At 36.6% G+C, this 16,407-nt stretch overlaps 1 protein-coding gene across 4 annotated transcripts in view; it reads left to right on the top strand.

Moving 5' to 3' along the window:
- Window positions 1-16,407, top strand: part of THSD7A (thrombospondin type 1 domain containing 7A) — a 201,835-nt gene that overhangs the window by 160,673 nt on the left and 24,755 nt on the right. For all 4 annotated transcript variants that reach the window (XM_062567769.1, XM_062567772.1, XM_062567771.1 and 1 more), the window contains 3 exons: window positions 8,407-8,585; window positions 13,612-13,745; window positions 15,777-15,930. In XM_062567769.1, the coding sequence (XP_062423753.1) occupies window positions 8,407-8,585; window positions 13,612-13,745; window positions 15,777-15,930 (467 nt within the window). The remainder of the gene's footprint in view (window positions 1-8,406; window positions 8,586-13,611; window positions 13,746-15,776; window positions 15,931-16,407) is intronic.

The raw sequence follows: 16,407 nt of genomic DNA, 5'->3' as shown, positions 1-16,407 counted from the left end.
TCTAAACTGACTTTGATACTAAAGAATATGTCACTAAAATTATGGTTTCTTTTTCACTAGCTCTTCTAGAACAAGCATCTATTATTGATAAGTGTTGTGCACACACATAATACAGATAATTTTTAAGGCTCACCGGATTTATTGTCTACCTTCAGCATTAACATTTTCCCAGATTTAGCATAGTTTTGCAGTTACAAAGGGGCTATAACAGATGAATTAAATGTTTCAGTCTGGTCTGAGGTTATTTTTGCTGTCTTTTCTGAGTATCTATTTTGTATTCATGCATAATATTCCAATGATTTATTTTTCTCTACATGTGTGAGCTGGTGTTTTACCAGTTAAATCTTATTTTATATCTTGCCAGTATTTATGATATTTTTTGTTGTTGTTGTTGTTTTCATGCTTTTGGTATATGGCAGTTTTCAGTTTGGCATTGTCTCTAGATTTCAGTATGCTGTTTACTTTTGTCTTTAAGAACAAATGTAAAAGCTGTATTATGCCAAATCAGCAAGGGAGTTCTGTGGTAACCCAATGGTTACCCCACCTGCTAGCAAATAAAAGTGCCTTCTAGCTTCCCATCAATCTCCTTTTAGCTTTTCTAGCTAAACCTGACAGGACTCATAATTCAAGCCTGCTTGGGATATTCTTGAAAATTCTAAGAGTTGCTTATTTCCCGATAGAAATGACAGCACTGAATTTTTCACTAATTTTGTAACTGATCCAAAGAAAAGAGTTAGTTTAGGCTATGTGATGTGTTTTCTTCAGAAATTTGCTTTATTGTTAGTTCTTGTGAGTCTGTTCTTTTTCAAATAGTATAGTATTTAATTGCAATTATATTGCAATTTTATGAGATATAATTGCAAACTGTGCAAATTGCAATGTTGTGCAAATTAGCTTTGACTAGGAAACGAGATATCAAGGTCAGTATTTAAGGAAGATGTATCCTCTGTCTGTGCTCAACTTTTGCTTGAATTTTTGTTGTCATGGCACTGTGAAATCATGAAATCTGACACGGGGATAATTGTATTTCTTCACCTGTGATAATATCCCCTACATTTGACAAGAGGAACAAATTAGAGACCCCCTAATGCTATTAATATATCATATGATACACTAAAATGCCACAGGAAATTCAGATTGTGAGACTGTCAACGATTTTATGTAAATACTACCTTGGAAATTTATGAAGCTGTGAATAGGTTTGTGTTGGAAGTCATGCCGTTTTGAGTGGGTGGAATCAGAAGGCAGATGTGCTCTGCAGTGCCAAAACATTCTTAGCTGTTTGTTTTGTGAAAATTTATATGTTTATAATCAAAATTCAGTTGACTTCCTCAGGAAAGAAGCAATAAACAGAGCAGAAGAATTAATATTTCAGAAGAATTAGTACTTCAGATCTCTTTTTACTACTTGACACATCTCATTTTCAGTAGATTTGAGAAGAGTTGACTAACACTTCACAGGCACTGAGGAGCTAAATGGACGGGTGCGACATAAAGCAGACTCCTAAATTAGTAGACCCATAAGAGGATTCCTGTGATACTCGCTGAAATTTTGGGAGCAGTCATAAAGTCCCGAGTATAAATAGGTTTCAAAAACTCAGGAGTAGAAAATAACTCTGAAGCAAGGAGAGGCAAAATACAGTTAAATAAATCTGTAGACACTGCAAGTTTAAGAGATGATTTCAGGTATACTGAGGAGGCAGAGACCTTCCAAGGTCCTTAGTTTTCTGTTCCTTAAAAGGTGCTTCAAAAAAACCCTGAACTAACAGCTGAAAATAGAGCTAACTTTCAGCTGCAGAGTGACAAGGTATTCTTTTATTTTCTTTTTTTATCTCTATTTTCAGTGTTAGATATATCTATTATTTCAACATCTCATTTCAATATGTTTGAGCTAAATCTAATGATAGAAGAGAGCACCATTCAGCAACTACTTGAAATACTCTGTTTTCATTATTTTTCAGTCATACCAGTTCTGTGGCGTATGAACAGGGGCTAACAGCTGATAATGTCAGCAGGTGTGGCCACGCCAACTAAAATGTTAAGTGACCTGCTTTTTATTCATTTGCCACAATGGAAGACACATTAATTGCCATTTCCCTGTTTCCAGCTTTCTTTCAGTACTACATAGGTAATTTTACTGGAGAAATACAAAAATCTACAGTTCATTTGACACTCAGATTATTTTTTTCTGTTAGAAGAGCAGCAGTTGTTTTTCATAGCATTATCCCTGTCCTCACTAGTATATGTGGATAATGACGTGTGTCTGCCAACAATCTGTTTTAGCATCTTTGTTAAAAGAACATTGAAATACAGTTTCTTCATGGTCCCTTTAAGATGTATCTTGGTATCTTCATGACAGCAAAATCAAAAGCAGGCCTCTGTCACATATATCACTATAATACTTACAATATTTAGGTTCTCTCCATCATATAGCAATTATGATCCAGATAAGTGGAGAGGTGGCTGAGTGTGTCTGTGTGTGTGTGTAGGGAAGGTAAATATAACAGCATGGCAGACATCTGTAACATTTTTATATAGGTCATATTACCCTTCTTAATTCATGTCAGTTTACTGTTAAGACCTTAGGCACAGTCAACTAGTCCAGGATAGTTTGTCTGCTGCCTTATTAGTGTGAGATTATTTCACCCTTTAGCATTAATTAAATGAGGTGCATTGATTTGCGCTGACTTTACAAAGTTCTCCATGGCTACAAGGCTTATGCAGGGGATTAGAGTGAAGTATCTGTGTATCAGTGAATACTTTTACAACAGAAGCTGGGAGTATCTGTGTGAATCGAGGAATTTTGTATCTAATTGCTTATGTGTCTCATAGTAAAATCGCAAAGGTTATAAAAGTGACTACATGGTCTAAGATGCCAGTTAGAACCTGCTGTGTCCACTCTTACGGGGACTTTTAAAAATCTTTTTCATTTTAAGTATTCTAACCTGAGGCAATGCAAATCTATCAACAAAAATAACAGAGCATAAAAATTAAATTGAGACTTGCTGTCAAATATAATCATAAAATGAATATATTTTCCATAAAAAAAAAAATCTAATCTAATATGGTAGTAGATTTAGGTTCCCAATTATTATTACTATTCGAATACTTTGCTGTTTTATATCTTGCATCTTTGCTAATATTTTTTTTATATGTAGGATTTCATACTTGTCTTCTGTTTCCTCTTGGAAATATGCTATCTGTCACATTTTATCACCAGTACCATCTTATTCAGTACTAGAATAAGCCTCTACATTATGGTACCACCAGATCTGCTCTGTCAATAGTATGTCAGTCATAAGGAAGGCATTCATCAACTCAGAGACAGTAAGAAGCCTCTGTTTAGTTCACAAGAGACAGGACTGCTGATGCAGAAGATGGTTAAGCATTAGCAATTGCTCTCAGGTTTTGAGACTTTGAAAGGTAATCCTGAAAATAAAAAGAAAGTCATACTGGAGTTCAATCCATCATTCCACAGTTATGGTAGAAATATAACTAGCCTCAAAAGTTATATATATCTTCAGTAACATGTGAAAGTTGTATTTTTCATTGTCTTCTTGGAAGATGAGACTCAAGAAGTTTGTATTTCTTTGAAAAGAATCTGTATTAAATGCCATAAACCATTCTGACATTGCAGTTTTTTAGAAAGATAACATGACACTTCCTACATCAGAGAAAGAGCACAATTCTGTCACTCTTAAAGACAGGAGAGTTCACATAAACACTTCTTAAGATGTTATTTATGTTTGCACCCTACAACTCAAGTAATGGGTCTTTTCTTATACATTATAGATGTAGTTTGAGGATGAAAAAGGGGAATCTTATATCCATATGCTTGTATCTTAACTTGTTTTTCACTAGACAAAGTGTGAAGTCTCTTGAGCCCTCCATTATAAATTATCCATCACATCCATTAATGATGTTGTTCTAGTAGACCAGATTTTAGAGCCAATTGATGACGAGGCAGTAAAGCTTTCCCTTTCAATACTGAGTTCAGTTCATACTCTTTGTAACTGAAAACTATTTGATAAATTGTGGTTCAATAATAAAACTTTAATGATATTGTAGTCATATTCTAGTTCCTGGTAGACAACTGTCCATTTCACCAGCCTGTGGAGTTCAGCTGATAGGAGCTGGAATAAGCGATGTGGGATGGACCACTGCACTGGGAAAACGAATAGGCCGTCTCTTTCCAATACCCTTCTGGACTGTGTAGGGAGGGTGCTGTGTACCAGAGTATCCCAGGGTTTCCTCTCTTGAGCGTCCCTCTCTGTATGTGTGTGGTATAATTGGGTGATGTTCCACCACTGGAGCCCCTCTTTAGCTTTGAGGTTATTTGGGGACAGACTGACTGCTCCTTTAAGCTTTTGCAGGTTTTTAACATAAGGGACGCCATTTCAAAGATGATTAGATCAGAAGTGGAAACGCAACTGAAAACTGGGAAAAAGCCTCATTCATGTCCTGTTCATGTCAGAAACTATGTATCTACATCACTAGCCCTGTTGGCATGTAATTTTTCTATGTGAAAATTACCTATCACAATTTATTCTCCTCTCACTTACTGAAATGTTTACAGTATGGAAAAAAATTGCAAATATAAGCACCTGAAATATAACAAAAAAACAAGCAAAAAATGCATATAAACTTATTTTTTTTTCATTATTTTTGAGTAATGATTGCTGTGGACCTCTGGCACTTATTGTCCTTAATCATCCTAAAACCATATGTTGACATCAGGCTTACAGAAATGTGTATGAGGTGATGACATGCTTCAGAGAAGCATTTGTTGAAAAGTGGCATTAGAAGGGCAGTAAATTGAGTGCAATAAGTCATTTACAACAGGTAATTTATTTAATTCAGCCTTCTTTCTTAGCCAGAGAAATATCTGCAAGCAATCTGAAGTCCACTTCTGCTTGCATTTCAGGGGAGCCCAGTGGCATAGCTAACCACTAAATTGACTGTGGAGTGAAGCTGAAATAGTGAGGTTGTTGAGAGGAAGAAAAGATACCAAAGAATGAATGTGCCAAAAGCATTTTAATCTCAGCTGTAACTGGGGACTTGTCATTTTCATTCTACACATTAATTACTTGCAGAATCCAACTCATAGCAGAGTCTTTTTATTTCTTTCCTTGGTCTCTTATTTTTAACTGAGAGAGCATTCTTCATTCTCTTTTCACTGTTTGGTCAGGAGATATCCGAGTACGTCTTTAGGGCATTGCGGCCCGTTTGTGCTTTATGAAGATACTGCATTTGGCAAGATTGCTATTTCTTTTTTCCTTCTTTCTTTGTTTTCTTTCCCTCTGCAGTATGTATCTCTGCGATTCTTATGACTCTGTGTTCTGAGCCACTTATTTTCCTCTTCCCTCCCCCTGTCTATCTTCCTCTTTCCTCAGTTCCTTGTCAGTGCCTCTTTTATATTGTGTCCTCTCTGTTGTTTCCACTTTTGTCTCTTTGCCATGAAAACTAACTTCACTCATTTCTTTCTCTTCTGTTTGAAGAATGCTTGGAAGCTGAGAAACTCCCTTCTAGATCCCTTTAATCTGTTCATGTTCTTCATCTATTTTTTTAATTCAGCTTTGTACCAATGATTAGGAGTCTTTTATACTTATCTTTCATTTCTCTTGACAACAAATATGAGGGCTTCCTATATCTATATTAAGATGCTGTTTGGGTTTTATTGCATTTTGTGCTAAAGCAGTTGTAGTGACTGACTCAGACGTGGATATTTCTTAGATTATATGAACATGGTGGTATGTATTCATTTGACATTTTATGGAATCACTTGGACTACAGTTCAGTGTAATTAAAATATTACATCTGACTTGAGTATAATTGATCTGATACTGTGTCTGCTTGCAAGATTCTAAAAATCTGGCTAACCTTTTTGGCTAACATTCTCATTATCTCAAAAAAAATGTATTGCTGTATTTTGGATCAGCAGAGAGCAAAATAAAGCAAAGTGAGTACTAATTTGGCAACCTGATTAGTTGAGTATGTCCCATGCAGGCTGCTTTTGGTACGCCAGGAAGTGTTCCACTGCCTAGTTTTCTAGGTCCCAAAATATTGTGAAATCCTAGAGAAGACCTTCTTTATGGCTGAGGCAGATTGAGAAGATTCCTTTGAGATGAATTAAGACAAAGTTAAAATAGCTCAGATGTTTATGGAAGATACTTAAAATAAAGTCTTCCTGAATCAGCCTCCACTTATTTAACTTATCTAATTAAAGGTGTACAATTGATTTAAATCAACTTGAATTTGTTTCTTCCAGACATTAATTACAGAGGAAGAAATTTATCAAATACTAGATGACATAACTGCATTAAAGTGGATAAGTTTCTCAAGCAAAAAACTAATTAGTATGTGAAAGGAAATGCAGCATTTCAGGATGTCAAGCGTTTTCATAAAGAGTTGTAAAATCTTCAGACACTTTTATCAAGCAATGAATCTTACTAAATGTTTATTTTATCTTATTGTTTGGAGAGGTATTGTTTCTCTTAACTGTTTTGCTATAGTTACTGAATTTTAATTCAGTAATTTCTTAATTGTATGGGCGTACAGCCTTGTAGTGTGCCTAAAAGGGCTTGTTGAAAACTCATTTCTGGTGCAAATATTTAGTTTGATATTTGTGCAGTCAGAGTTCAGTGTAGGATGAGGCTTTGAAATCAGGTACATCTGTCTAAGACTAATGTAGAGATGTTAAGTAAGGTGAAATATAATCAATCTTGCATGTACTACTGCAGGGCAATCTATGATGGGCATTGATAGGAGCTTCAGAAATATATTTTGTCTAGCAGAGTGTACTTTTTCATACACTTTCATTGAGCTGATCAGTAAAATGGCAAGAAATACTTAGTAAACATGATCATAATTCTATCTAATAGTTTTAAACATTGAAAGAAAATAGGTTTGGTGAAGAATAGTTCTGCTGTGCTCAAATTCAGGATGTGCTCTGTATGTTTATTTAGCTGTTAACACTTACAAATATAAGAGAGCAATATGGAATAAAACCATCATCTGAATTTAGAGGTAAAATACTCCTATTGTAAGTATATGGTGAAAAAAAACCCTAAAGTTCTATGTCTTTAAAGCAAACTGATGGAAGGAGCTAGAAATAATACACAAAATTAAAATCTTTTTAGTGTTTTGATTCTTTACATTGCATGTGATTCTTTGGTATTGTTTGCTTTCAGAAGAGACAGAATAGTTTTCCTTAGAATTCGTGCACAAATTGAAAATATAAAGCTGCTAATGTCAGAGCTGAGGAAAATGACAGCAATTGCTTTGAACCTGCAGTGACAAAGACAAAAAAATACCATGATACATAAGAAACCCATTTTAAACCAAGAATACTAAGCTGTGCCATTCATTTGAGAATGATCTTACTCACATAGGTATTAATTTTAGAATGGTATCCATCAAATATTTTACTTCACTACTTTATAGACAGCAAGGTATTTTTTTTGTCTTTAAAGTCAACATTTGCAAACAGTAAATATTTTGTAGGTCTGACACAGCACAGTTTCGTATCTTTTTTAGGAGAAGGAAAGGGGAGAGGAGAGTTCATATAGGTTTGGTTGTAGTAAAAATGTGGCAAAAGCAGGCTTTTTATTTGACATTTTATAGCTTCTGCTATAAATATTGACATAAATGACACACATTGTAAAGCCATGGCATATGTCGCTTTTGAAAGAAAGACATTTTCACTTATTCAGTGAATTGAAGCTTCTTGTTACTCCCTGCAGACCATGTCCTACCCCTTTCCAACCTCTCAGGACCCATGACTTATCCAAACGAAACATCTGCTTTTCCATTCAGTGCAATTATTCAGTGCGCTGCTGAGGGCAGATGGTGGTTAATCGGCAGATCATTAATGTGGCAAAGCACTCTCTCTTTCTAACCTCTGAAAGGTCACAAGGTGTTAAGTTCCCTCGGTCCAGGCTGCTAAGAAGCCTCTCTTTTGATTCAGTTAGATTTTTTGATGTATAACCACAGTTGACTGACTTGATAAAATTATGGGGGGGCTTTTAATTAAACCTTTTTCTTTGAAAAAAAATGTTTCTGCAGCATAAGAATGATGTGACAAGAGATGGGTTAGTGTCAATTACATTCGAGCTGTCAGAAAGTTGGAATGCTGAAATCTGGCGAGTGTGAATCCTAATCAGATAATACTGCGGATGCTCAGCTGTTACTCTTAACAAAGTCTCTGGTTATCTGTGTCAATTTTCAGCAGAATTTAATTTAGCCCTAATGATGAAGAAATCTCTCTATTCACACAGCCCTGTCAAGTCAAACTTTGGACAATCTAAATGAAGCAGATAAGAGCTTTAGGTAGAAGTGGCAGAGTGACATGCTGAAGCGATTTCCCTTTTTTTTTTTTTTTTTTTTTTTTTCTTTTTCATTCGCTCAGGTTATATCGAGGAAGCCTGTATTATTCCGTGTCCCTCGGACTGCAAACTCAGTGAATGGTCCAACTGGTCACGCTGTAGTAAATCCTGTGGAAGCGGGGTAAAGGTTCGATCTAAATGGCTCCGTGAAAAACCCTACAACGGTGGAAGACCCTGTCCTAAGTTAGATCACGTCAATCAGGTAATTTTGTTTATATTTACATTATTGATACAGTCTTTTCAACACCTCAAATAACCCACCTGTTTAACTGTATTATTTCTTGGTATATAAAATGTGCATTGCAGGCAGATGCAGGTGGGAGAAGGAGTATATGTTGGCTTAAACTTCCCCAATGAAAGTAGGATCTGCCTATGTTACTTAATCATCTGTGGGAGCTTAGCACATTATGTGAATTGTAAATTGAACAGAATAAAACATTTTTACATGAAACTGTGAAGACCACATGTTTCTGAAGATCTTCTCTTAAAATGGGTAGAATGTGTCTTGTTATAGGTGCCCAAGCTGGTAAGATTCTGTGTCATTCCCCCAACAATCTTAGATCAGAAAACAAATAAAAACTTCCTGAGCACTGACAGAGTGTTGTCCCAGAGCACCTTACTGTGCAGGAGTGCAGCCAGAGCTTGCCGTGTGCGATGTGCCTGCGGTGTAACCAGGAGCGTGCCGCTGGAGCGGGTCCCCCGGTTGTTCCCACGAGCCCCGCTCGCTTTGCCCGTGCGGGGCGGTCTGGGCGCTCAAACCCGACGCTCTGCAAACGGGACTAAACCAGAGCACGCGCTGCAAGGGCTCTGACCGCTAATGAGCGTTTAGTCTGCAGCACCAAACGTGGCGCTAGTCCAAATCAACCCCCTGAAGCTCATGCCAGGTGTGGACCCGGGGTCTGCTTCACCACGCAGCTCTGGTTGGGGTAGCAGCACCGTTCGCTAAAACAGACGTAGCCCAGCACCAGTGTTTTAAATATACCAGGCTTCTGGCTGCGCCTGGTACTTGCCAGTGCCTTTCTTAGGGTCCAGACCCTTTTTTAAGGTCCAAAAAGTCAGCCCAACTTGTCTTAAAAAGGTGCCAGCAAATCAGGAAGTGGATGTAAAGAGACAACTGTGAAAAGAAGAAACCTGTCAGCAAAAGTTTATGCAATGCCTGTTTTGCCTCCCAGGCTTGTCAGCAGCCTTTTGGTTTCCTTGGAGAGTTCTGGAAAGAAAACCTACCTTTTCAATTAACGTGCACTCTTTAGAGCTGATTTATATTTATATTAGACTTGAATTTAATTTACTCTACAGAGGCATGTTAAACAACCGCATAGTCTTCTCTGTAGAGAATATTCAAAGGTAGGGGGGAAAAAAGGGCTGTCAATTTACATTTGAATAAAGTGCATGTACTTAATATTATCCTATTGACATATTGCTAGCACAGAGTGAAATAGCTTGTTGATCTAATTTTCTACTTAGAGAATGTAATTAGTTCTAATTTAGAAAATAATAAGTGTTAAACTGCAGCTAATAAACTAAGTTTATAATCTACTTTAACAAAACGCAAACTAGAAAGAGGGTTGTTGGATTTGGGTCAGCATGTAAAACTGCTTTAAATTAGGAAGAATGTGTTTCAATAGGACCAAATTATAGTTTAAACATTTTTTTTTCCCTTCTTTAATGTTCATGTGGTACATAATAACCTCTTTTTCTGTACCAGAGGTGATTTCACTAGGGGTCCGCTGGCCTCTTCTATGCAGTACCATTGCCCTCTACTGGTACTTTGACTAGAATTCCATTTGTTGCAATGCTATATAGCATTTGCCAAGTAACAGTAGTAATAATAAAAAAAGATCATCAAATATGTAATTACTTTAAAAATTAAATTGAAATATAGTATTTCATGAGAAGGGAGCTCTACAGATGAGATAGGAATATAAAAAATCTTAAATACACTCACTGTAAGTACTTAAGAAATCAAAGAAACCTACTATGTGACAATGAGCATGAGCTGTGGATTAATTAATCTAAATCTGATCCACCATTCAGTCAGCTGGAAAACCTAGTCATTACTGATACTTCAGAACATTTATTTCAACTATTAAATATAATTGGTTTTACTTCTTTATTTAATACCCCTCTCTGTATAATATATGCCTGTTTACACACATGCAGAACTTAATGGCTCTTTGGTGCCCTCAAGTGTGTGGGAGACGATTAGAGAGGGGCTGTGTTTTAATCAGAGAGCTGGAAAGTGTGACCTGAGTCTGAAAGACTGCAAGATATTGTCTAGCCCATGGATGGGATAACAGGAGGGAGCATGCAAACAGTGTGCTAGCATGTTTATAAAAGGCTGTTGCAAAGAAGGAGGAAATAATCTATTTTCCATGGCCGTTGTGGATTTGGTAAGAAGCAGTAGGCTTAGACTGCTGCGAGCAGATTTGGTTAAGCCTTAGGAAAACTTTCTAATGGGAAGGACAGTGAAACATTAGAATGAAGTGATTAAGATGTTGGTGGAGTTGAAGAGCAGGTTGCTCGGCATCTGTTAGGGCTGATGTGCATGACGGCCTGTGCTTTGGAGGGGTACCGAATTCGGTGGGTGCTGGATGTCCCATCCGGCCTGTTCTTGGCCCTTCCTCCGTTCGTCCGTGGGCAGTGTGCGCTGGGGGCTCCCCAGCCTCACAGCTGCCGAACGCCCCCTGCTCACAACCCACTACCCTAAAAGCTAAAAGTCATCACAGCTTCAAACAAGCAGGAAGCCCGTGGGAATCAAGGCACATCGGAAGTCACTTTCTTTCACTCAGCCGAGCCAGGAGTGACCGCACTCCAACCATGAACGTGTGCCTGTTTCAGTCACAGATGGTACTTTCAATGTAAATGATTTCTAAATAGCTCATACAAGCCTAAAAGTAAGAAGCCATAATTTTAATCACCTCATAAACTGTTTTTCTCATTCTTCCCATTCTAAGTTATCATCTTTCTGGCTAAAAGTTGTGTCCTTACTTTTACTTGACTATCATAGCTCCACTTTTCCATTGGTAGATGTGTATACACATAAAATTCACAACGAAAATCGCATGCAAATGGCAAGCTCTTGAATACTGTAAGAGAGGAACTTTGTTGACATTAACTTCAAAGAGTTGTTCTCTTTTTCATCTGGATAATTGGAAAAATAAATATACTTTTGCTGCTACAACGCGAGTTTGCAGTTCATAATACTAGAATCTGATTTATTATAAAATCGCATTAATGATCTTCAGAGGATTTTAATTGAAGAAGCTAATGAAAGATTGTTAGATAAATAAGAGCATCCCTGTCTTAATTGGCTCCAGGCATTATTTGTTTCTACCTAGCTAGAAATTAAATCTTTGTTGTGCTCAACTATAATGGCCTGCAATTGTAGTTGCAGATCATGCCAGTAGTATCAAGAGATCTCCAAACAAATACAATACCATACAGAGTTTTGCTTTGGCTTTCTTGCAAGCTATCCCATTTTCCTGTTATTGGAAAAACTGTTCAATGTGGAGGTTTTATATATTTCTTCTGACGCCAACCAGTGAGCCATATAGATAGATTCCCCTAAATTATAGTCTCCCTGTTCTCATTTTGGAAATCCTGGACAAGGATAAATGTGCATGCCATGTCCCATGTGACTGCAGGCTGTGCAGGAAGTCCAGTTCGTTGCTCAGAATGAGTTTATACCACCCATCTTCACATCTAACTTAATGCTTATGCAGCTCAAAGAAGGCCAAAATGCCCTGACTACGCTGGATTTGCTGTGCCTGGGCTGATGAGCTGCACTGTGATCTGTCAGATTCGCTCCATTGTCATTGTTCAGGGTAAAGGAGGGTCTTTTGTTGCAGGTTAACTGATAAAATACCAAACCATCAGCCCTCTTTTTCTACTGTGTTTTAGATTCCCTTTAAATATCAGTTGCTAACCAGATACTCAGAATGATGTATCAAATTAGCTGGTATAAAATATTTTTGAGACAATTGGCTTTAAGTAATTTATGCATAATTAACATAATCAGTGAAAGATAAGAACTTTGGAAGGATGAGAACTGCCCATTGCTTTTCTTCCCTTGCACCTATTGCACATAGTGCTATCAAAACACTTTTAACTAATAGAGAACTCCAAAATCCTCTCCAAAACCAGGATTTTCTCTCATCACAGGGAACCTGGACTCCCCACTTAGTGAAGAGTCGCTGCTCGTAATAGGCAAAGAAGGAAAATAGTTTATCATGTGCCAGGAGATATCTGAGAAGGAGGTTAATTTACAATCACTTCTCACTGTATGTGTTTTATAAACTTTGTTTTCTTCTAAGGGCAAACTTCTCGGAAAGAATGCCTCATGATAGTGAGAGAGGTGCAAGAGGAAAAATTTGATACCTTTTGCTAGGCAGAAGTTGCAGAATATTGTTTTTAATAAAAACTGAATGAATGCCATTTAAATACCTATGCTTCACTCTAATCATTCTTTCTTTTTATCTTTGGCTTTTCTTTGGGGTTCATGAAAATACTTTCTTCAGGCTCAGGTAAGAGTTTCTAAAATAGAGAGATAACCTTAACATGTGCTTCCTGATTACATTGTCTGCCCTTTTTTTGTAATCTATCTTAAAGAAATGTATGAACACTGTATAAGTAACTATATAAAACAGTATTTCAAATCTAAGCCTGATAATAATGCCAATATGCAAAATATATTAGACTGATTTTAAGTATCCACAATTAAAAATGAAGCAATATATGTTAGTATAATTTACGCTGAGTTCACCTCTCTTTAGAAATACCAAAAACCCCATGACTAATAACAGTAGGATGGAATAGTTGAGGGGAGATTTGAACTACAGAAGTATAGTTTTTGGAACATTTTTCCAAGACGTATATCAGACACTTAGCTCAAGGTAAAGATTTTGAATGTCAGTCATGGTAATAATATCAGTGGAAACATATGGCAAGGGCTTAGTGATAGAGAGAAGAGAATCTCGCATTAGATTTCTTAGCTTCTGGGGTTTTTTTTGTTATTATTTTTTTTTTATTCCTATAGTTTTGCATCAAGTACTTTATCTGTATTATTGCTCCAACCACTTCATCAGCAACTTTTATATACATCAAATTGTCATTGGTTACTCTTATCAAAAAGAGCAGTAGCAATACTTTTGGTTGTATCTCAGCATGATCACTGTTGCATGTTTATCTTATTTGTATGCAACAAAACTGACAGTCGATGTGGATTCCAGGTCTACGAGGTAGTCCCATGCCACAGTGACTGCAGTCAGCATATATGGGTTACTGAGCCCTGGAGCGTCTGCAAAGTGACCAATGTGGACTTAAAAGAGAATTGTGGAGAAGGTGTTCAAACCAGAAAAGTCAGGTAAAACAGCATTGGTTCTCCCCAAGTTTAGAGAAGAACCTTCACTGCAAATCATGTTTATATTTAATTCTGTATAATTTTATTTCATGTATAGCATAAGTCTAGCCATGCTATGTTGGACCAGAACTTTGCCTAGTATAAGTCTGCATAACTTCAGCAAATGTAGTATAGCTCTACTATATTATATTATATTTTTATACTAATACAAATTCTGTAACACATTTTTATGACTTTTCTGAAAGACAAAATGGGCCTCTTTCTATATGAAGTGATTTTTTTACACTTTTTACAAGTGTTTTTACAAGTACACTTTTATACTTTTTTTCAAAAACCTTCTAAGAACGTATACAGTCAGGATTAATAATAGCCCTTATTACAGGAAAGAGTAGCAAAAGTGAATGAAATGAAATAAGAGAGTCCAGACATCATCTGTTTATTGAACCTGATCCAAGTATCTTGTATGCTCATCAACTTAAAGTTCTAATCAAGGGCTAATTAAAATTAGTCTCACATGGTGTGATACATAGCAGATAAAGCAGTTGAAGATGTGTTATTTTCTGGGGCTAAGTACACAGCAACACCCATTTTGAGATTATAAATTTGAATAATACAAAAACATAATTTGAATTCAGTTTGAAGGACCCAGTATCAATAAAGAGAACATTTAGCCACAAGTGCTTAGGAACAGCTGTACTTTACAAGACTTTCCACCTGAACGTGAGGGGGAATTTCTTCACTGTGAGAGTGACGGAGCACTGGAACAGGTTGCCCAGAGAGGTTGTGGAGTCTCCTTCTCTGGAGATCTTCAAGGCCCGCCTGGATGCAACCCTGTTTAATATGCACTAGGTGACCTTTTCTGAGCAGGGACTAGATGATCTCCAGAGGTCCCTTCCAACCTTACTGATTCTATGATTCTATGACTTTCTTCACAATTGCACTGTTTCTTCAGTGTAAATATTTACTTCAAGATCTCAGTCTTAATTTTGACCAGTGTTAGAAAAATCTATGCACAACTCTTCTCACAGAATAGCAATTAGATTCCTAGTAAGAATTCTCTTAAAAAAAAAAAAAAAAAAAAAAAAAAAGAAAAGCTTTCAATATAAAACAGAATTAATCAGTGCTTATGTTGAAAAATAGACTTTAGCACTACCATCAAAGGTAAAGAAAGAAAATTATTTCAGCCCTTTGGGACTAGAAAAGCTAACTTTCCATTTATTGTCACATAATGCCATTAGAATACTAATTCCACAAAGGAGATACATGAAGATGCAGAATCTTTTATTCACTGTAGAAGAAAATATATTTCATAAAATGTTTTTCAAGAATTAGTTTAGACTAACAATATAAGCTCTCTGAGTGTAAAGAAAATAATGTAATTGAGTGGAGTTTCGTTCTGGAAAACAAATGCAAACATCTTTAATTTGAATGATTCTAGTCATGTGCTAGTCAGTCTTCTGCTGATAGGTGGGAGGGATAAGTTAACATTAGTTTAATTTGGACTGGGAATATTGTGGGATCAGGATTGTCATCTTTTCCAGTGCTACAAAACAGAGCATGCTCAAGTTCTGATCTTGACTGGGCCTCCAACTTATTATCATTTCATATAATGATAGTTAAAAAGCATCTGTGTGAATAGGACTTTACCATAGAAAAGGCTTAATTTAAATTATCAGTAGGATCATACAGATCACATGTGTAAGCTATTGAGGACTCGTGTAATGAAGGCTTACTGGTGAGTTAGTGTCAAGTAGATCACTTGCCTGGAAGTTCTCAGCAAGTCAGCAGTAATGAATATATGAATTCTGCATTTCAGCTTCGTTTCTTTTCATAGCTGTCATCTGTAAAATAGGAGGTTATTTTTGGTTTATCTTCTTGGTTATTCTGTATCAATACTTAGTTCTTTTGCTGCAATTATTTGACAGTTATTACTTGCTGACAAAAAGTGTAAGTGTATTCATCAGAATACTGTAGAACACAGATACTGTGCAAAATCCACGACAAATGCAGTTTATGTGCAGTCCTTTTTTCCAGGTGCATGCTAAACACCGTGGATGGTCCTTCTGACACTGTAGAGGACTATCTGTGTGATCCTGAAGAGATGCCACTTGGTGCTAGAAAATGCACATTACCGTGTCCTGAAGACTGTGTTGTGTCTGAATGGGGACCATGGTCTCGATGTTCTTTGGTAAGGAGTGTATTTCAGGGTAACATGTACAATTTTAGGAATATATATATATATATATATATATTCATGAATTATTGTAGAAAGATGCTGAGCAAGCAGTGGGATGCACATGTCAATCTTTGCATTTACTGTCATCTTCATGATCATTGATAACTAGTTGCAAATAAAGTGTGCCAATATTTTTCATAAAATGAAATTGTTTTGTGAAAGTGCCTCCTATAAAACAAATAAATAAATAAATTTCACCAGTGGTCATTCTTCACTGTGGAGTAGGTTCTGGGTGGACTAGTTTTGTCAGTGGCTAGGGAGCCCAGCTTTCAGTGTAGCCAGGGGCCTTCCTGTAGCAGTCTAGTCATTGTACTAAAAATGGTAGTATCTTCTAAAGAGTAAAAGGCTGTAGATAAAGATTAAGCATATAAAGACAGTTCTGGGTCTCCTCTCAAAGAGAAATGCCAAAAAAGCCCAAACTAAAAATTA

The sequence above is a fragment of the Rhea pennata genome, chromosome 2 (assembly GCF_028389875.1).
Source record: "Rhea pennata isolate bPtePen1 chromosome 2, bPtePen1.pri, whole genome shotgun sequence".
Classification (NCBI taxonomy): domain Eukaryota; kingdom Metazoa; phylum Chordata; class Aves; order Rheiformes; family Rheidae; genus Rhea; species Rhea pennata.
This window is presented reverse-complemented; position numbering and strand designations above follow the sequence as displayed.